General features: G+C 36.0%; 3 protein-coding genes across 4 annotated transcripts; 1 reads left to right on the top strand and 2 right to left on the bottom strand.

Annotated features, from left to right (window-relative positions):
- The first annotated feature begins 837 nt into the window (after window positions 1-837).
- LOC113288503 lies at window positions 838-2,060 on the top strand. Its single transcript, XM_026537556.1, has one exon. It carries the CDS (start codon window positions 1,030-1,032, stop codon window positions 1,816-1,818), a length of 789 nt encoding a protein of 262 aa, XP_026393341.1. The 5' UTR covers window positions 838-1,029; the 3' UTR covers window positions 1,819-2,060.
- An 8,185-nt stretch (window positions 2,061-10,245) lies between these two features.
- LOC113288486 (abscisic acid 8'-hydroxylase 4-like) lies at window positions 10,246-12,988 on the bottom strand. Of its 2 annotated transcripts, XM_026537544.1 has the most exons (9): window positions 12,655-12,985; window positions 12,112-12,445; window positions 11,876-12,031; window positions 11,572-11,779; window positions 11,353-11,432; window positions 11,162-11,242; window positions 10,890-11,075; window positions 10,660-10,784; window positions 10,246-10,512 (listed from the first exon to the last, which is right to left on the bottom strand). In XM_026537544.1, exons 1-9 carry the CDS (start codon window positions 12,903-12,905, stop codon window positions 10,419-10,421), a joined length of 1,515 nt encoding a protein of 504 aa, XP_026393329.1. In that variant the 5' UTR covers window positions 12,906-12,985; the 3' UTR covers window positions 10,246-10,418. The 2 variants fall into 2 exon arrangements, with proteins under 2 accessions (XP_026393329.1, XP_026393322.1); XM_026537537.1 differs by lacking the exon at window positions 10,246-10,512 and having other exon boundaries at window positions 10,519-10,784; window positions 12,655-12,988.
- Window positions 12,989-13,599: 611 nt separating this feature from the next.
- LOC113329550 (salicylate carboxymethyltransferase-like) lies at window positions 13,600-15,466 on the bottom strand. Its single transcript, XM_026576417.1, has 4 exons — window positions 15,242-15,466; window positions 14,728-15,156; window positions 14,130-14,405; window positions 13,600-14,034 (listed from the first exon to the last, which is right to left on the bottom strand). Exons 1-4 carry the CDS (start codon window positions 15,314-15,316, stop codon window positions 13,675-13,677), a joined length of 1,140 nt encoding a protein of 379 aa, XP_026432202.1. The 5' UTR covers window positions 15,317-15,466; the 3' UTR covers window positions 13,600-13,674.
- Between the last annotated feature and the right edge of the window lie 6,466 nt (window positions 15,467-21,932).

The following is a 21,932-nucleotide window of genomic DNA, read 5'->3' as shown; positions in this document are numbered from 1 at the left end:
AAATAATAAGGATGAAACTGGTTTCATCCTAGTTTAAATTTAAAAAATAGTAAGGATAAAACTGTATACATCATATGTAAATTAAAAATAAGAAAAAATATTTGAAAATGGGCACGATGAAACTGGTTACATCCTGTCTATTTTTATATTTTTATCCATTTAAACAGTATCAAAATCTAAATATCCATTTCACCCAAAAATTGTTGATTTTGATCTTTTTAACCAATTTTGTGTATAATTTGTTTCAATCCTACCTACAAATAGTAGGAAGCTGACGAGGAATCAAGGAATACTACTAGCTAGATGGATTAATGGATGAACTTACCGCGTAAACTTTATAAAAAAGAGATTACACGCATCAAAATATATATGGATGAGCTAATGGAATTTGATCCATTTCAAATGGGATGATTCCAAACATACAGAACAAATTCACAGAAGCCACTAGCATATGTATGCTGGCTGTATAGCGCTCAAAAGATAGTTTTTTCTCTAGAACTATCAAATCAATCATGATAACTCAATCACATTTGTTAGTTACATAATTTTCTTCAACTTGGTAAAAGATATTTCAAGTTTTAACCAACCAAATAGATAGACAATTTCTTGAGGAATCATAAAAGAGACTAGAAAAACATTTGCTGTCGTACATTAAGAGATGGGCACGTATATACCCTCTCCACGGGACGCCCTTAATAATATTTCAAAAGTTTCAAGCCTACATGCTGTATACGTGGAAGCATCATTTTATGAATTATTTTTATTTAATTAATTAATTAATTAATCTAACACAGAATTTTCACAGGTCTATAAAAGGAGAACCTATTCTACCCAAATTTTCAGTTTCTAATCACTCACTCTAACTGAAACAATTAGTTTCATCTTCTCATTTTTCTCTAAAAACCCATTTCAAATCCCTCTCTAGTTTTCTTCCCTCCTCTCTCTTGAATTTCCTGCAGAATTCTAAACCTCTGTTTTTCTGTTCAGTTTTGCTTACACTTGATTAGTTATCAAGATATTATCAAGATCATGGAGTTTGTGGATAATGTGAAAATGGAGAAAGCAAATGCAATGAAAAAATACGATCAATTACAGAAGATCGGAAACTTCTTCAGGATTTTTGAGATATGTGTTGTTCTGGTTTTAGTTTCTTGGTTCTCAACTAGATTACCAAACGTAATTCAAGTCTTGGGGTATTACTTTCAGGAATTCTGTATCATATTAGTAAGTCCTCGGTTCGTATTCTTCTTGGGTAATGCAATTATTTTAACACTTTTCATCAAGTCTGGTAAAATATCAAGAAATGATGATTCTTCAGTAAACAGTGGTGGAGACCATATATATGATGAGTTTATCAAGAAAAGTAACGAAACAAATCAGAAAATTCAGAAGAACATTCACTTTTCTCCAAAAGAAGAGATTGTGTACGAAGATAAACAAACAGTATATGAAGAGAAGAACAATTATACAGTTCCTTCTTCTGATACTACTGCCCATGTATCTTCTTCAACGACCGCTATGAACACGAAGATGACGAAGAAGATGAACAAGACTAAGGATACAAAATTCAGGAGAACTCAGTCTGGGATTCCCAAAGGTGTTTCAACAAATGAGAACCCTATTAACAAAAGTGAGTTGCGACGATCAGTGACTGAGAAATGCCGAAGACCTAACCCACCGGTTGTTGTTGAAGAATCAGTAGAAGTGGATTATGAGCAAGAGATGAGTAATGAAGAGTTCCAGAGGACTATAGAGGAGTTCATCGCGAAACAGAGACTATTTCGTAGAGAAGAATCAATGGCTATTGTTCTTCAGTAATAATATGTCCATTAATTAGTGGTTAATTTAATTAATTAACGGTATTTTTAAGAGATTAGAGTTTTTCTTAAGTACTGTGGTAGTGAAAAAAAGAAATTAAATTTCTTTTAAGTTCGCTCACTTTTTCATGGGTCTTTAATGATCTGGATTATGATGTACATACAGTTGTTAAATATCACGAGAGAAAGGAAGAAACAGGGGCAATTGAATTCTCACTTTTGCTCTCTCACCTTTACATTTTATCATCTCTTTTTCGCTTTATTTTTATTTTTCCCAGCAAAATATCAAAATTTACACAAATTTCTTTTACTTTATTGGCATTCCACTTGTCAAATGGAAGAGGAGAAAAAGAAAAAATCAAGTCTAATTTCCCTAAACACTTCATTGGCATTCCACATGCCGAAAGCTGCCTCCATCCCTGATTGTGATCAAGGGGAATTGTACTTGATAAAATTTATTCGCATTTCCTGGAACATATACCTCGATTAATATACTTTCGCGTGCAAAAATTATACCTGATGGCGCCATAATTTTCAAACTTGTATTTGGATGTTTTTCGTATCATGAAACTGATGGAATTATACTTGTTTTATTTTAAAAAGTTTAGTAGGAAGGAATTTATTCTAAAATCCTTTATGAGGTGTATATGCTTTTTAATCGAGTGGTTCTCTTCCATTGTCTACTCTTTTCTGCTCTCATATAACATGAAAGTGATGAAACCGATCAGTATGGGAAATAAAGAAGCATTTCAATGACTTAAATTAGCTGTTGGATACCTATATCTTCCGGTCCGTACAAAAACAGTTGTGTTGAATTTGATTTGACCGTGACAAACATAAAGTTAAGGTTAGGGTCAATAGTTAGCGAGTTTGCGGATCAAAAGTTATCAAAGTTAGACCGCCAGTGGTTATTCTGTTTCCAGTGACTGACTGACTAGTGAGTATACCAACCGACTAGTGAGTAGTAGCTGCACTAGCTACTTACTCTAGCTAGTGATCGCTGGTTGGAATTATAATTTTCCACATGGCGGTATGTTTTTTCTCTCTTATATATTGGATTTATTCTTAATTCCATAGTTTTTCTTTTATATATAACATTCATAATTTATTGATTTAAGTTGAACTGATAGCCAACAGTGAACTCTCCGAGGATTTTTTTCACTTTTTTCTTTTCTCGAAGAAAAGAGATAAGCCTCGTATATTATAGATAAAACAGATTGAAAATCAAAATCGATACACGGGTGATCAAGGCTCAAATTACAATCATCAAAACTATGGGGACCCCACCTAATCCTGATTAAAAATTCTACAATTTTTACTGTTCCAGCTATCCCTAAAGACCAACTAAGTAATAATATCATAAAAAGTCAATTTTGTTTGAAACAAATCAACTGCACTTTTCAGTGAAGCCACAGTGGGATCTTTTGAATGATCCAATCAAGAGTTTTGGGTTAAACGAATGTTTTCATTCTCTTGATTTAACCAAGGATTTTTAATCTTATGTGCAAAAGAGTACTAGTCACAATAACCTAAGTAAAAATAGCAGTAACACGGGTCTTCTGGAGTGGTCGAAATTGTGCTAAATCATTATTGGAGTCTTGATATCTTTTGTTGTTGCGGTTGATGAGTCTGGTAGAGGAGTTATTGAAGTCATTGTTGATTGAGTTTTCCTTGAAGTTGTTTATATCCACATTAAAAGAGTTGTTCTTGTGGAAGAGATCTACAGTTGAATCAGCAAAAACTTGTTGTTTTCATACTAGCCATTATCTTGAATCATCACTATAAAAACGAACTTGCGAGATTTGAAGATCAGAGCTACAAAATAACTTCCAACGTGATATGTTAATAAAAATTACTGAAAATTAAAACACAAACAAACTAGGAACTAAGATTAAACTAACTAAATCTAGGTAATAAGTAAGAAGAGAGGATGGATGAAGATTTGATCTGCTCAGATATGATCGTAAGGAGCAATCTGAGAAGAGGTTAAGCAACTACGGATTCGCTGATCCCAAGTTTTTAGAAGAGATAGTGCTTCAAGTTTCAAAGTTGTTATTTTGTAGGCAATTTTATTACTGGGGTCTCTTTTTATTTGTAATAAGTTTAGTTACTCGAAAAAGAGACAAACCTCATATACTAATAGATAACACTGATTCAATATCAAAATGATACAAGGATAAATTGTAGGATCATATTGCAATCATCAAAGCTGTGGAGACCCATTAATTCATGACTAAATATTCTGCAAAACATCCCTAACAACTCAATTAGTATTAGCAACATAACTTCTTTAAAAGGTTAAAGTTGTTTCAAGCAAAGCAGATTTACGCTCAGCAAAAAAGATGTAGCGGGATCTTTAAAAGGATCCAACTAAGGGCTCGTAATCTCTTGGATAAAATAATAACATTAATATAAGTGATAACAATACTATCACAAGTCTTCTGATTCGGTATCTGAATCTTGGTGTCGTTTGTTTTTTAGTTATTAGTAAGTTTGTTGATATAGTTTTTGATGATGTAGTTGCTAAACGAGTTTTTATTAATGTCGATGTGGTTTCCATTTTTTCCAAAGGACTTGTTCTTTTGAAAAGAATCAACGACAATTGTCAATACTTGCACACAATCCTTAACTTGAATCACCATTATAAAAACAAAAAATTGCAATATTTGAAGAACACAACAAGAAAGTTGACTCCCAATATATAACCATATTTGATAACTTTAAAAAAAAAAAACTCGAAATTACGATTCAACTAACTAACCTAGGTTTATTGATGAAGTATAAGAGAGGATGGTGAAAGTTTGATCTGCACAGGCCTGCTCTTTTATGTCGGCATTAAAGTTAAGAACTTTAAAATGTTAGTACATTTGAAGTTTACGTCAAGTAAGACTTACCGAAAAAAAACTTCTAGTAGTTCTTGCAGGAAAAATAATAAGCAGGAACATATATATATCCAAAAGTGGACAATACAACCAAAGGATTGAATTAAAATGGATTTTGATGTTGTTTTTTGATTATAATACTAAGATGGCAGGGAACGATCTAACATTCAGGTATGATGCATGTAGATTTTTAGAGGCCATAATGAACTTTTATAAAGTTAGAGATCATGAGCATGTTGAAGCGCTGACACTGCTTAAAGATGCTAAGGTGGGAAGAGAAAAAAAAAAGGATATAAGAATGTGGTTCTGGAAGGAGATTGCACATTTGTGATCGAAGTTGTTGCTTCGGATTTCGGAAATGAAAAATTGGAGGATCATAATATCCTAGATGATATTATAGGTTATTAAAAGTAGCTATGAGTCTGAAATGTTCTCATGTAGTAAGGTTTTGTAACGACATTGCGGATTTTCTCGCAGAGCAATGCTAAATTCCTATATTAGTGTAAGGTATAAGAGTATAACCCCCAAGTTTTATTAATACTTTCCTCGTTGAGGATAGGAGAGTCTTGTAATACCTCTGCTTTCTTAATAAATTTGTGTTTTCGGTAAAAAAAAGGTTTATTAAATAGGAACATGAGTTCTGGCTAAGGCTTTCTCTTATTTTGAGTCAAGATTCAAGGTTCAAACCTTGCCACATCAAGTTAATTCAGCGTCTAAGCCCTACAACAATTCAAGGTTGAATCAGGTTAGCGTCATATATTTTACCATGAAGCGTCAAATGGTTTGGCGCGGAAAATTGGAGCCGTTAGATTTTAAAATTTAAAGAAAATCAGATAGTTAATAATAAAAACGCCCAATGATTAGGCACAAATAACATAACCATTAAATTTTACCTTTTAAACACAAAATTTAAGGGCTCAAGTTTAAAAATTTAAAAGGCCAAATGATATGCAGCGCCAAACCATTTGCCGCTGCATAGTTGATTACAGCTGGCGTTCAAGCAAACCCTTGAACGCTATGTTGAATTTAATTTTTCGGCTATAGATTTTGGCGTTGAATGTTGAATTTTGGTTGTCCATAATACAAAGCCAAATTACTCAAAATTTTACACGAATATTTTTTCTACTCAAATTACTCAAAATTTTATACGAATATTTTTTCTACTGGTCCTTTAACATCACTATCCAGGGTAACGAGCGTTATTTTAGTTGCACTTCCTTCTTGTCAGCTTTTCTGAAACCTCAAAGCTTCCATTCTTAAGAAGTCCTAAAAATGGTTTACACTGTTAAGTGTTGAATTGGACCAATTTTAAATCAATCAAGGGTTGGATTAGGTTTATATTTTTCCTTGGATTAAGGTCAACATTTTTGGACTAAAGTTTTTCTCTTTAGTTTGGAAACTTCTGTTTAACCCTATTAACTAAGATATGGATTATGGGGTTGTTGAGGTAGAAATTAAACTTCGTTTTTCAAGGACATCTTGTTAGTTTACTTGTAAAGCATGGTCAGTACTCAGACTAAATTTCCAAAGTTTCCACTATCATTTCTTTTTCTGAACTAAGCAAATCCTTCAAAGTTCATATAAGGCATGTCAATATCCTCTCCTCCTTTCCTTTTTCTCCTCCTTTAATTTTTGGTTCTAAATTTCATTCTTTATTTCTCATTGATTAGTTTTCTTCCTAACTATATCTATATGATCCATAAGTTTGTATGGATTAAGGGGCCCATAATCAATTTTTAGGGAAAAAAGTTTTGGCGTGTCCTAACAAAAGAATTTTTGGTTGTTGGTCGCCAAACATAAATATGTCTTTGGTTGTAGTAGTATCTTATTTTTAGTATATGTTTGTTAGAGGTTAGCTAGAACATTAATGTTAAATGATGCTATGATATGAGGATTTGCCATGTTTTTATTCACTAGCTCTCTTTTTTCCTCTTGGAGAGACATATACATCACTTAACTGTTGATTTTTGGTGTTTTCTTTTATACAAAATTATAACATAATCTTGTTTCCGTTTGTGCTTGATACTTCCAAACTCCAACCATGTTAAAATTGGATTAAAATTGTAATTACTAAATTACATTAGGGTTACAGAATTTATATAAAACAAAATAATAATCTTCACTATTGGAATCACCGGATTGGTAGTTTTCGTGGAATTTGACAGCTGCCTGTAGCAACTTTGTTTTTGTACTTAGCTAATGCAACGTTCATAGCTTTTAAGTAATAGAATGTATGCTAAACTGTCAATCTAGTACTAATCTAATTTATACTTTCTTTAAGATAAAAAGCAAGCAAGTTAGCAAGATGTGCGTCTCATACAGAGAGAAAAGAAAGGAAAAAGAAGACGCGCATATACTGTCTGTATTAAAATTGAGTGGGATGGATATAATTTGTTGTCATTCCCGTGCCCCAGATTATCAACTAGCTTATCTTAAGATCTAACATGTCTCTGTTAACAACTGGAATTATTGTTGTTCTACTTCTAACCTGTGTGGCTGTGTACTTGTATGGAAAGTGCAAGTGTGGATAAATAAAATCATTTAAACAGGCATAAATGCAAAATGATTCCCCAATTAATAAAAATGTTTGTCTCCATGGGGTTGGTTCTCGCTTTAATATTCGACTCTTTTTTGTTTCTGAACTACTGTTTTGCTGTTTGATTGTTGCTCCCACCTAACTGAAAATGAAATAGACCACTCAGTATAACTATAATACTTTCCCCCTCTAATCCATTCCAATTATTATTCCTAAACTTGTTTAATCAAAATCTTCTGCAATTGATCTAATTTGTTAATCTAAACCTGTACAATAACCTAAGTTTTGTTGTACTTGTAGGGTTCAGGACAAGAGTTTGGTCTCGACCTCGGATTCTTTTTAGTATAAAGAAAAAATAAAATAAATCCAATATTAGTGTAGTGGTTTTAATTTTAATGAGAACTCTTAAATTTCATTTTATTTGTTTAATTTAGTTTTGTTTGTGATGGAATTGTTGCCCTACTAGAAAGCTAAACAAACCATGTTTTACAAAATAGACCGATATGGTATGGACTACAATAATAATACTGTTGGGCAGTCAAATATGGAATGAGTTAGATGGTGACAACAAAATCAGGATCATCTAATAAGATCATTGATCGCCATATCTTGTACTCCCTCCGTTACTTTTTAATAGGTCAGTTTCTTTTTTTTTGAGAAAATTAAGGAAATTAAGAGAACTAATTATTGAAAGTGGTCCTCTAGATACTTGTCAATAAAAGAAGTGAAGTGAAATGGTCCCCATGACACTTGTCATCAAAAGAAGTTAAAAGAAAAGTGGTCCCAGAAAATTAAAGTAACATTTGACTTTCCCAATTACGAAACTGTCATATTTTTTTGAAATATTTATTTATAGAAATTGGTATATTAAAAAATAACGGAGGGAGTAATTTATATTCTCCCTGGGAAGCGAAGCAACATATTTGATTCAGGAATTTAAATAAAACGCATGCAAATTCAAAAACGGACTTCAACTTCAGTATAATCTCTTGAGGCGGAGTTTTTTCAACACCGTCGGCTACTACTGAAGAGTTTTCCCAAGAGAATTTCTGGCAGGTAAACATGCTCCGGCGAGTTTCAACTTTACCGCCTTCAAAAACAGAGACATCAACAACCCTTTGTTGTGAAACAAAGACATCAACAACCAGATCAAGATTATCACCAAGTTCTCATATTTTTGCAACTATCAACAAATCTTCCATGCCGATTCAGACCGATTCGTTCCGATTCAGACCTCTAAAGACCGAGTCAGATATCCAATGCTACTTGAGACACTACTGCTACTGTTACCGTTACCCGAGACACTGTTACCGTTACCGGAGACGCTGTTACTGCTACTGTTACCTAAATTGCATTAGGCAATTTTATTTAAAAAACCTAAGTTCATGTTTTTTACATGTTCTTTCAAACACTGAGTTGGATCTGATCCAATCATTGCTTTATGCAGTGATACATATTGATTGTTCTTCAAAATCACTTTGGCCCTCGGATGATGTTTGGTCCCGTCTCTTTCTTTTGAAAGAGTCAGAGAAATGGTGTTATGAAATAGTCTTTAAGTTTGAAGGATTCGAATTGTTAGTCAAGAATTGGGGAAGATATATTAGCTTGAAAGAATGTACGATGATCTTGAAAATCTTATGTAAGGTTTCCGACTACCGAAATCGGCATTTTGAATGTATCAGTTTAGGTTCGCCTCTTTTATGAAAAACAAAATGAGGCGGGAAATAAACTAATAGTACAAATAAAAAAAGAAAAAAAAGAAGTATGGTCCACTGACTCCACTCAAGCAAGTCATGAGCTAATTTAGAAGGCCTACTACATCATGATTTATAAAGGAGGATACCAGTTCTACTAAGTGCTGATACCGTTTCATATAGGACAAAAAGATCCCACCGATCTGACCGTTGGATCGATGAAATGGTATCAGCATTTAGTAGGACTGATATCCCCTTTATAAAACAAAGTTCGTTAGCACGTGTTTTCTTTTCTGCCTAGCCAAATGGATTGCGTTTTATTTATTTTTCTTAAGAATTAGTTTAGGCGTTGGAGGAGCATAATTTTTATTAGCTCGGTGAAATATACTCGTTTGATGGTTACATCGATCATTTTTATTCCTTTTTTGGCAAAATAAAATACGTTAACACTTAACACCATTAGCCATGGGAGAAAACCCTCTAGCAAATAAGCAAAAGAGCAGGAACGAGTCGCAACAAAGCAAAATATACCACAAACAGCAGGTTGGAAATGCACAGAAGAGTGCTCGAGAGTCGAGTTTCATCTCCTAATTTATTCTCATCCAGGCAGAATTCAAACTTAAAAATATACAATCATCAATCCCACACTTTAGCAGTTCTAATTTCTAATAATAGAACTCAGCCCAGGCATTAGCAAGTACATTATTGGTTGAAAATAAAAGAAGAAAAGAGGCAGAATCTACCTACTAGATATTTTAAATTAAAATAAAACAAACAGAGGCAGGGAATAGATGAACCAATATATGGATTAATATACTAATAAATTGTGTGTCTGTCTACGTATGCCAGATCTCATACCATACAAAAACAGATGTGCATTATACTGTTGGATGGTTGGATAGATTTGTGCAGAGACAGTAATGCCAATTACAACACATTTGTGTAATTTTGTACTACATGTATGATTTGGGATTTCTTGTTTGGATTTTTGGTTTAATGAGGGAGGGGACACATAAATGAACTTATTAAGTACTTGCAAACAATAAATCCATCCATTAGGTTTGATAGGTAGCAGTACTGCAGTAGTGCACGAATGTACCTAGAGATTTGGCTAGAACTAGAGGAAAGTCACTCTGTTTTTGGTATCTTTTGAGTTTTGTACTTAGACTCCTAGGCCCTAGCCAATCTATCCAGAAAGCTAGGCCATTAATTGTGGTGTCAATCAATTTCCTTCATGGTTCACCCCTATTTCCCTTCATTTTCCTGTCCATCTCCAATGATCTGGATTTTTGTTTGTTTCTTAATTTAGATTTTAGTTTCTCATAATTTAATACGTACAAATGACGATGATTTATTGGTGCAGTTGTACATGTATAACTCGGAGAAGTGCCTACAGGCTATGGGATATTACAGTTTCAAACAAGACTATCAACCAAAAGAGTTCAAACTAATTTTAAGCAAGTACACTGTAGTTTCCTCGTGTTGTTCATTAAATAGATGTAACTCGAATTGGACATCCACTTTTTAATCTCGAGAACATTGCCTGCTTTTCAAGATTTGGATCTGAGTTGATAACTTCCCACCTGTTTGTTTAAAATCACATATCAGAAAGGGAGTGAAAACTTGACTTGTAAGCCGTTCCGATGGTGCGTTTAAAGTTCCGTTTAAATGCCAAGTCCAAGCCTGTCATTAAGGCCCATATGTCCAAAATGACCCAAAAATTAGGATACCTGTAAGTGGTGATCAGACGGTGTAGGAAGACGATCATCATAGATTTAGCAAGATTCATCCCAAGGCATGTCCTTCCTCCTGTCCCGAACGCCAAGAAGCTATACGGCATCAAAAGATGATGTTCCTGTTTTACATGGTAAAACAATTGCATAACGCCAAAGGTTCACAAAGAGTTCAGAAGAGGAGGAGAATTGAACCAAAATGCAAACTGAACAACTACTCTACTTACGTCAAACCTTGCTGGATTGAATCGAGTGGCGTCATTGTAGACCGTTGAATCCAGATGTATTGATTTGGCATCAATGTTAACCATCCACCCCTTTTTAATAACGAAACCTTCGATTTGAGTGTCTTTAAGGGCTACCCTTGGAAGCCACGGTACTATTGATGCCATTCTTAAAGTCTCTTTAACAACCTTCAAAATTTAGCAATCATTTCAATGATAAACATTTCCTTTTCATTTTTCATACTATATCTTGAGGATTATTTCAATATTATTACCTTGGAAGCCAAAGACATTTCATTCAGGTTTTCGAGTGTAAGAGCAGATGATCCCGGTGGAGCCAACTTGAGTTGCTGATCCTGAACATTAGAAAATGATTAACAGCTTGGCACAGGGCCGGTTGTTATGCTCAATTGAATCGGAAGCCATCCAGCTGATTCGAAAAAGTTGTGTGATAGAATATGTTTACCCTTACAACATCTTGAAGATCTTGATTCTCATCTAGGTACTTCACCATCCAAGTCATTGCGCTTGCTGTTGTTACTTGACCTGCATTGGTGTAACTGTTAAAAGGCGCAGCAATAAGCCACATGACATCTTTCTAGGCCTAGGCCCATGAGCATTTTCTCTTTCACTTTTCTTACTAAATTCAATTTGGTTATAAAACAATAAGAAACAAGACAATTACCAGCAATGATCATAGTCAAGATGTTGTCTTGTATTTGAGCATCACTCATATGCATCACTTGTTTGTGATTATTAGCATCATCTGATAAAGATCCGCCGATCAATGACTGTAACAAATCTTGATAACAATGTTGTGTTTCCTTAGCTGCTGTTTTTGTCCTCCTTTCGTTGATTATCTTCTTTATCTCATGCATCATTCTTTTTCTAGCCTATATTTCAACATTAAATACAAAACATAAAAATGGAGATAAGTTTTTGCATTTGGAACGGGCTGCTTTGATATATTGATTGAGGTCTCATTGTACCTTGAGGCCATTGTAGAATCTAGTCCCAGCTAACTTGAGAGGAAACGCCAACATTGCTTCACAAATTATACCAACTTCCTTGCAAAGCATTTCCACCAATTCTCCATCCGTATCATCTAAACTAAAGATCATTTTACACATTGCCTTAAAGGTTATCTGCAACAATAACGCAAATAAGACCGATTTATCGAATTAAACTCTGGCTGATTGATTTCAGCAAATTTGGAAATGCAAACCTTAAGAGCTTCCTCGAACACAATCACATCAGTATCTCTTTGTGCCCAGTCTGCCAGAGTGTTAATAATGGACTCATCAAATTGTTTGATAAAACAAGAGATAAAAGATGTGGAGCCGAGGTTAGTCCCTAGACTGCTCCTGAGGAACCGGTGTTGTTCTTGAGTTGCACTAAGTAATAAGCTATGTTCTCCAATCAATTGTGCTATTGATCTTAGATATCTTTTGTTGAAATTCACAAAATCACTTCCAAGAACTGCTTTTGCGCATTCAGTACTACCTGACATGAACACATGCGTGTCCCCAAAAATGTTGGTTTTGAAACACTTCCCGTGCCTGTTTATAAGACGTGCAATCAGAAGCATAAGAGTGAGAGACGCAGGGAAGGTAGAATCTATGCATAAGAGATGCCAGCCTTGTCAACTAGCCAGGCCTAGTGAGCGCAAGCTAATCATACGGGTTCGATCCGTTTACATGTGAGCAGGCCTTGGCATTGCATAAAAGAATTGTGGAAAATGAAGAAAAATATGGAAAAGGTAAATTACCTGAGTCTTCGAGAGAGAACGAAATCATAGAACCCCTTGGTGCTATTATTAGCTGATAAGAACTGTATGGTTTCGCCAATAAAAGGGAATCCTAAGCTACCTGGAGGAGTTTGAGCGGTGGATACAATCGGTTTACCGCGATTATAAAATATGATTATCTTAGCAATTTGAATCAACAATAACACTACGATTAGTGATGAAATTAAGTGGATGAGGAAATAAAATGGAACTTGAATAGGATCACCACCCATTCTCAAAACTCAATGTTTCTAGTTTCAATTTCTAACGCAATTTTCAAGTGCATTTAGCTAAACACAATAATTTCCCCCCTATAAATAGCTATTTGAATCAAGATATTTAGCATCAGAATCATTACATACTTTGATAGTGGTGGAAGTGGACGCATGTATGATTAGGGGTTTAAGTTTTGTCAAGATAGGCCATGATTGTCTCTTTCACTATTTCAATTCTCTTTAGTGTTTTTTTCCCATGGCACTCCACCACTACTAAACTTTTTCGTTAAGTGATGTCTTCTCCCCAATAATACATGTCTCCCATTTCAGATCCCTTTATGCATCACATTTCCCATGCCTGCTATATCCTGCGCGCAATAGTCCGATCTTTTTTAGTTGGCACTGACGGTTGAAATCAGCGCATTGAGTTTAGGACGCTATTGTTAACTACCCCGTGTCTACCGTTCATTTCGGAAAAATCTGCATATGTACATCAGTCTTATTACAGTTCCGGAATTTTGCACCAGCCATAGAGCTAGGGAAGTTTACTGGAGGCCAAATGGCAAACAGACTTCCGATTTTGGTATTGTTGGTCAGAAGATGCTGCACTGAATAATATTTTCGTCACTAACTATATCGATACGATTAATAGGGCACAAGATTTGAGTTGTGGAATTTATATGCAGCTAAAGATGATTCAGAGAGACTGTAATTTTGTTCAGACACCCTGAGGGCGAAGATGTCATATTAATATAATTTCGAGTACAACAGAAATGCAACTTCAAGTTCAGCTAAATAATTTTCTAAGAACTAAGATGAAGCTAAGTGGCCTAATATCTTCTTTAACAATTTCTTCATCAAGTAATTTGGCATAAACATCAAATAAATGGTCAATGTTTAATCCTTCTCCGAAATGGTACTGCAGCATAGACTCTTGGATCGCCCTGACAGCCATAGAGACCATGGTTCCATAGCTTAAAACTTCCCCATCCTTCATTCCACCACTGCCCGGTCTTTCTGTTTCAAACATCTCCAGCTGATCAATTTCAAAAGACCCTTGTTTGTTCACTTCGTCTTCTATTTCATCTTTCGATGGTGCGTAGAAATGAACCTCATATGAATCCAGTTTCTCCTCCGTAACTTCTCCCTATACTCAAATAGAATTGAACATAAAATTAGTGTTAAAAACGAAACGCAAGAAATGCTTAACTAACTCAACTCAAGCAAGAAATGTGCAACCACCTGAGAAACCAACTGAGCCATGGCCTTAGTAAAAAGTGCCCACAGAAACGCGTTACCCCTTTCGTTACAATGATCAGACTCTTTTCTTCCTAAGAAGATCAAAACCATTCGTCCGCCAACAACGAGCTCTTCTGACCTTGATTGGAGAAAAACTGAGAAATCATCTTGGAACTGAGATAAGTAAGCATTGGATACTATTGCAGGGCTTGATTCACATATGTATATGTTTCCTTTGTTTATTGACCTGCCTCCATGCCCATAAATTGCAGGAGGAACCTATACAAAACATTTATGTATATGTAAACAAAGTGTAAGAATACATGCTAACAGAATTTCAGACGTTAAGGTCTAGACTGGCGATTGGACATTAGATTTGGAGCCAGAAGTTGGCAGTTAAAACAAGGTGGTAGACAAAACTGGAGTCCCTATCCATCCAGTCCAGTGATTGATGGGGTCTTTTTGTACTACCTTTGAATACATCTAATGGGGCCAAATTAGCTCTAAAATGAAAATCAAATCAGTTGGAGATTCTATTAATTTGATTAGCTATATGTAACTTTATCCATGATAATAAGCACAAAGATTTCAAAGTACAAACCTTAGATAGCCAGTGCAAACTGTTAGAGGAATGAATGAAGTGCAAACTATTAGCAGGAAAGAGTCTTCCATAGAAAGTCCCAGGAACACCAGCTACGAAAACCAAAGGCGCTGCTGCCTTTGATCTTTTCCTGCCTTGTTTCCCAAAGATGTTAACAAGTCCCTTGTAAAAGTCTGGTAGACCGGTAAATATTGAGTTAAAATCGTTGCTAGAAAGATCATTAAGAGATACTCTAAATTCTGGTGTTGCTTGTGAAATCTTGTTACTCGCTTCATCGATAACTTCGACAATTTCTTGAATCACTGATAAAGTGTTGGGTCCTGAAGAACAACCCAAATCAGCTATTGCAAAACTCTCTGGGGTTAGCGTCACGTAGAGGTCTATTATGGTGTCTATTCTTATGCTCTTTACCATATCCAAAGCCCTCTTCTACAAAACAAAAAATGTAAACCAAAATCAGTACATGGTGAGAAAAAAGAAGAAGAAGACGGGTCTAAAGATTAGAAAAACTTACTTGGAGTGAAGAATTTTTTGCATAGCTTTCATTTCCAATACCACCTTTCATGTGGAAAATTTTCTCTACATCCATACTTAGAAAAATTAAGTGTTTTTGGGTTTCTCAATAATAACCTTAGTTGCCTGAACTGGGAATGTGGGAAATGAGAACCTGGGCATCACTTTCTTTCCATTTTATAACCAATCTTTTTTCTTCAGCTTTATTTACTTATTTCTAAAATTTTAAATGGTGGTTGATAATTTGTGTCATTGGGTTTTCATTTCAATTATTTGATGTAACCAATTGATGAGAGAGATAGAAGAGAATAACGGTTGTTATGACAAGTAACATTTTTTACCATGTCTCTTGGAGACCAATTATCAAAAGTTGACTAATGATAGAAGCCAATACTTTTTGCCATCCCAAAGCCAGCTATTGATATCACTATTCAGATGTGGAAAACATTTTGGCAGCTCTCAATTAGTATATATTTGGCATAACTATGTGTGCTGGATGGAGTCTGAAATGGTAACTTTAATCCCACCGTGAAGATAATCATGCATATAAGTTTGCCAAAATGATGCACGCAATTATTTTTTTCTTCTGATATTTTAGAACATGATATTTTACCAAACACAATTTTATTACTTTCTAAAAAATTTACAAGCATATTACGATAATATGTATAGAAGTATTCTTACGAATCTCACACCAATATCAAACTAACAACAAAAACTGCCAACTTTATTAGTTGACCTTGTTACTCGGCTGAGACGACTGGTAGTGTCACATATATGTCGACTTCATATAGAAATTTGCTACTCACCAAGTTGTACTTGAGAGTAGTTGGGTATTGAAGAAAAAAATGCATAGATCTTTTCCATGATGAGTGAGTAGCGACAGAAGTATGCCGATAACTAATAAGTTCCACCAGTGCTTTATACGGAAGAAAGAAGTTTGGGGTGTCTATTCATGAGTGACATTATTGGATCTCGTATCAATTGGATTTGATTCACTTATTGCTTTGGGAGGTTTTCTTTGTATTGAGCAGTGTTTTTCCATAATTGCCTGCCTCTTTTGTTCCCCATTGAAAAAAGGGCAATGCTGTTGGGGATACGTGTCATGCAAGGGAGAAGTATCTTTTTTCTTCTTCTCTTTTGAATAATAAAGTCGAAAATGCTTCTCGTCCCCATTTTCCTCCCCTAACTTTCCCCCACACGCGCACAACCTGCATTCTCCAGTGGCGTGGCTACAAACTAAAATATAAGGTGAGGATACTTGCAACCTATTGGGACAAGAAGAGGAGTATCAGGTGAAACACCCAGAGGGCCACAAAGTTTTGGATAACAAACAAGTGACCGGAAACCTATTATTGGCCGGGAGAGATTGGGGTATATCCAGATTTATTGGGATATATCCAATATTAAAGGGACTCATTTAAAGGGTTAGGGGATGTTAAAATGAGCAAAATTACAAAAATACCCTCATGCATTATAACTAAAACTAAACTTAATTCTTTTCATTTCATCTTCTCCTCTTCTTCTCCTCCACCATACTGGCTGAAACTGGTCCCCCTCATCAAAAACCGATTAAAAAATCATCGATGAATTCTTCGATTCGAAAATTTCATCGTCGATTAATCTTCAAACATGGAGCCGTCGAGGGCCAGTCGTTTCAAATAAACCAATAGATAACCTAATCAGTATGACCCTAGAATTGCAAATTTAGTTCAACACAAATGGAGTAAAAAAAACGCCGAAGGAGAAGAAATCAACGCCGCTCAAACCGAAGAAATGGCGCGATTGAGAAAGTAAGGGCCTACTTAAACTCACTCCAGAACTTCAATTTTATGTTTGCATGTCAAATTATGTCAAAAAAATCAAATTTGTGAATCTGCAGTTATTCAGCCGGCAGGGTCTCTGATTCACGACTCTGCCGACTTTTCGTATTTAGGGTTAGTCGGCAAGATCTTAGGTTGAATATCATGCCAGCAGTTTAATATCTGTAACTGCTTTTTACAGGGTCGGCAAGGTATTCAACCTTAATACCTTGTCGACGATATATGATTTTTTACAGTCGTTGGGTTATAATTTTTTACCCTGCCGGCGGTGTGTTTTGATAAATGTATATAGGTGTCTCCTGATGCCTAAAGTCATAAGGTCGGCATGGTATTTGAATACGACCTTGTCGGCTGCATTTTACCCGGCATTGTATGGGTTATAGACCCTGCCGACTAATTATGTGGAAAATCCTTGTATCTACTGTGTTCAGAGTTGTTATAAGCCGACACGTTAGTTGAATAAGACCCTGCCGACTATTATTTAGTCGGCATGGATTATAGTTATCGGCCCTGCCGACTATTGTTTGGCCGGCATAGATTACAGTTGTCGACCCTGCCGAATATTGAATTTATTTTTTTAATTGTTCTTATTTAGGTTGCAAAAGGGAAAGAAGAAAAATGTTACTCCTCCTTCAAGACCTCCTCGTGTTGGTGAAAAACTCTTGACTGCAACACATCGAGGGGCATTAGTTGAGCCGAGAACGCTCAAAATCCGTGAACAAAATAATTCTTAACCACCAACGGAACCAAGTGATTCAGATAAAACTCCAGATGAAGACCAATCAAATCCATCTGGTAGAAGAGGTAATGATCATGATGGTGTTGAAAGAACTCCGGCTGCTGGAGGAGATGATGAATATGGGGATGATGATCAAGATATGCCACCTATTGGAGGAGGTAATAGTGTCGGTGATAACAATGATGGAGATAAAGATAAAGATAAAGATGGTGAAATTGTTGAAGAGAAAGAGGGTAGAGAATAGGAAGAAGAAGAAGATGGAGAAAAAACAGGTAATGATCAACAAGCTGAAGCTGCAACTACAACTACAACCGCTACCGGAAGACCGAAGAGGGTTATCACTAAACCGGCTGATTCCCGCATGCTTTCCCCTCACTTGAAAGTCACACTTAAACCAGGTCAGCCTCCACTAGGGACCCCAGAAGATGGTGGACATGTTCTTTTTGGATACAAAGACACATGGGCATGTGAAATCCATAATCCTATCGTAAGTAATTTCAATGAAACACTGTTTTTATTTAAGTGTATCTATTTATCTTAAATTTTCTTCAAGTGTTTGTATTTCTTTTAGTTTTGTGTTTTTGGTATTTATGATCACAAGCGTGCGATCTGTCTTTTGAGGTGCCAAGCTTCAAACACTATGATGAATAAATGGCCACTTGAATGGGAATGTGCCGAGGTGCAAGCGATTGTCAAGAACTCCGAGATGTGGCATGCGGTGGAGAGTTCGATTGTGAGTATGACAAAATTACTGTATCTGCATTCTGTGAGAGGTTCTATGGAGAGACTGATACATTATTCCCATTCGGTGAGATGGCGGTAACTCCCGATGATGCTCATCAAATTCTAGGCCTCGAGGTTGAGGGAAAAGAACTCCAAGATGTCTAAGAAGATGACATTTCTTGGGAGAAGATCTTCAAATTGACCGAGATCTTGTTCGGTTTGGATGAGAAGCAGTATGAGTCTTTGTTTATGAAGAAGGATGGTTATATAAGCAGGAAGTTAAGTCTTAAGACGCTGATGGACACATACTCTGGGACCCAGAAAATCTATGATGAGGAAGGAAGTGTGTCCATGGTCCAAATCAATTCTACTGCGTCAACTTATTTGTTATACATCTTGGGAAACTATATCTTCCCCGGCAGTTCCGGAAGATTGGTCGATGGCAAGTATCTTCAACTGTTGCATCCCTTTGATCAGATGCATAAGTATTCTTGGGGTACCGTGGTGGTTTACTTCTTGAATACAGAGTTGACAAAGGCTTCAAGCGCACTCACTAAGCAAGTTAACAGAAATCTATGTCTCTTACAAGTAATTCAATTGTATAAATCATTTATATTTGCAAACTTATAAGATAAGATTCTTACTAAACTTTGTGTTTGCATAGGTTTGGATATATGAGCACTTCACTTCTTTGGTGAAAGGAAACCCCCACATCAAAGTGAACACTAAGCTTGCGAGTCACCTTCCAAGAGGACAACGATACAGTTTTACTGTTGCTCAGGAGAAGGATATGCCGCAGCAGCTTATCAACATGCGAGTCGCCTTGGACAAATTGACTGCGGATGAGGTAATATTTGATGCGTGTCGAGATGATATAAATGAAGGTATAATCGTAAGGAGAGATGATGTTGCATTCTACTACGGTCCCTTGTTTTACCCCAAAGGATTTTCAATGTACGATCCATACCGGGTAATGCGGCAAGTGGGTTACGTCCAAGAAGAACCCCATCCCGGTGATAAACCTCACATTAAAGTGGTAAGGGAGGAGTGCATCACGTCCCAAAAAAGTATTGGCATCCATTACGCTCCAGCGCCTGATATTTCTCGTTGGACGAAAGACGTGACCATAAAATCGATACGAGTCTTTTGGACGAGGTGACCGAAGGTCATGAATCTCATGAGAATTACATGTCGTGGTACTTGGGTTTTGCTCGTCCTATTGTGATTAGGGAAGAGAATGTTGAACAACCGTCTCGTAAGAAGAAGATGCCACCGAAAGACCCAGCAACAAGTCTTAAGAACTTTGTAAGTATTTTAGAGTTGCTCTTACTGTTTTAAGATTACATTATCGAATCATTCTATTGATTGTTTGGTGTTTAATTGAAAATATAAGGAGCATTTTAAGACCCTTGCGAAGATGGTTTTCGCGTGAGAGAAAGAGGAGAGCCTTTGTCGATTGAAGAGCAAACTAAGCACATTGACTATACTAGCAATGTTGACAATGAAGATGCCACTGAAATGTTCCAGCAAGCTAATGCTGAACTAAAGACGGAAGCACAAACCAAGAGGGAAGCACAAGCCAAGAGGAATGCTGAATGAAAGAGGGCTCGTACCAATGGTGGTGGTAGTGGTCGTGAAAATGCTAAATAGGGTGGTGGTGGTGGTGGTGGTCGTGAATGAATGCATTTCTAGTTTATTTTTTTATGTGTTAGAAAAATGTTAAGGTTAATGGTTGGAAAAATGTTTATTTAAGGTTTATGGGACACATGTTTTCTTATTTCGGACAAATGTTTGATTTCTAGTTGTTGAATGAATGGTTTGTTTAGCTATGTTAAGTTTCAATCATTCCGCCGGCAGGGTATTCAGTGAATGTTTTATTAAGTTACAATTCCAACTAAACTAGGGCCGGCAAGGTTGTGAACTGGCAGACTGCCGTCCCTAACAGCAGAAATGATGCAGTTAGCAGGGTCGGCAAGGTAAGAAAATAACTACCTTGTCGACTATTTGTTAGTCGACAATGTAATAAACAAATTCCGTGCCGACTTAAAACAACAGAAAATGACCTTTTCTTGTGTTACAAAAATCATAACGTCGTCAGAGTAATAAAATTACTTCGATGCCGACTATGTTTTAGTCGACATTGTATTAAACAAATACCTTGCCGACCATATGCAGCAGAATATGACGTTTCTTGTGTATGAAAATTGATATATCCGGCAGGGTAAGAAAGTTACGACACTACCGACGGTGTGTTAGTCGACATACTGTTGAAACAGTAACCTATCTAGCGGCTTCAAAATTCAAATTTTTGCAAGTACAACTGCATTGATTGACTACCCTAACGGCCAAATTCGGGCATCATCCTATAAATACACTAGTTCTCTCTACAAAACAACGCACACCTATTTGCATATACTCTCCAAAGCTCAAATCATAATCTAATCTTTGTAACTCTCCCAATACCTATACATACAACAATGACATCATTTGATTCAAATGAAGATCTATCCATCACCAAAGCATGGTATGCCGAAACTCGAGTTAGAAATCAGTCCTCTGTAAGGGTAGATATCGAAAACTTTTGGGAAAAGGTATACAACAAATATAGGAAAGAGTTTGGGAATCCAAATGGAAGAAGTATTCAACAAATTCATGATAGACACTTAGTCATCGAAAATGCGATACTTGCTTATTTAGCTATCCAACATCGGATTTTGAATGCTACCCACTTTAACTTGTCGATTGAAAAATTTGTAAGTATTTTTGTGATTTATTTTATGTAATCCATGTTGTTTGGTCTTCCTATTAAACACCACTAACAAAGTAAGTTTGTGTTTTGTTTCGTAGCATGAAGTCGCGAAAGCGCATTACTTGGAGGAAAAGGGGGAAGCATTCGCATTTGATGCAAGCTATCACTTCATGGTATCCAAGATTCCAGAGTATGCCCCGGAGATGATGGTGGGTGAATCAGACTCGGATTCCTCGGAAGAAGATTGATGGTTTTAGAATTTTTTGTGTTGGTTTTGTGGGTAGATCTCTATATAAACCCTCACAAGACTATAACTCGTCCACTAGGGTCGCCTAGGGGTTCAAAGGCTTGAGCACGTGCTAAGTGAATCCGTTATTCCTACGACAAGGAGTTAGATTTTATGTTTCAATCAATGTAGTAACGAAATTTTCATGAATAAAGTGAATTACAACTTTCAAGAATCTGTTTTCTTTTGGGTATAGCCAAATGTCGGCAAGGTAATAAGATTATTACACTGCCGACTGTACCTTGGCCGGCAAGGTGAGAAATTAATTAAATGATGACTGTAGGTTAGATGGAAAGGTAGGAAATCAATACGATGCCGACTAGTGAAACATTAACAACGGTCTCCTGTGTGTCTAAAATAATATAGTCGGTA

This window comes from Papaver somniferum, chromosome 1 (genome assembly GCF_003573695.1).
Source record: "Papaver somniferum cultivar HN1 chromosome 1, ASM357369v1, whole genome shotgun sequence".
Taxonomy (NCBI): domain Eukaryota; kingdom Viridiplantae; phylum Streptophyta; class Magnoliopsida; order Ranunculales; family Papaveraceae; genus Papaver; species Papaver somniferum.
The sequence above is the reverse complement of the archived record's forward strand: the minus strand, read 5'-3'. Positions and strand labels throughout refer to the sequence as shown.

What these genes read in the sequence shown, in the direction of transcription:
- LOC113288503 (XM_026537556.1), top strand. Translation starts at nt 1,030, where the DNA reads ATGGAGTTTGTGGATAATGTGAAAATGGAGAAAGCAAATGCAATGAAA.
- LOC113288486 (XM_026537537.1), bottom strand. Translation starts at nt 12,905, where the DNA reads ATGGGTGGTGATCCTATTCAAGTTCCATTTTATTTCCTCATCCACTTA. An exon ending in TGTTCGAGGAAGCTCTTAAG is followed by an intron (nt 12,032 to 12,111) that starts GTTTGCATTTCC and finishes TTATTGTTGCAG; the next exon opens with ATAACCTTTAAGGCAATGTG. An exon ending in CTTGACTATGATCATTGCTG is followed by an intron (nt 11,433 to 11,571) that starts GTAATTGTCTTG and finishes ACACCAATGCAG; the next exon opens with GTCAAGTAACAACAGCAAGC.
- LOC113329550 (XM_026576417.1), bottom strand. Translation starts at nt 15,316, where the DNA reads ATGGATGTAGAGAAAATTTTCCACATGAAAGGTGGTATTGGAAATGAA. An exon ending in CAAAAAATTCTTCACTCCAA is followed by an intron (nt 15,157 to 15,241) that starts GTAAGTTTTTCT and finishes TTTGTTTTGTAG; the next exon opens with AAGAGGGCTTTGGATATGGT. An exon ending in TGGCTCAGTTGGTTTCTCAG is followed by an intron (nt 14,035 to 14,129) that starts GTGGTTGCACAT and finishes ATTTGAGTATAG; the next exon opens with GGAGAAGTTACGGAGGAGAA.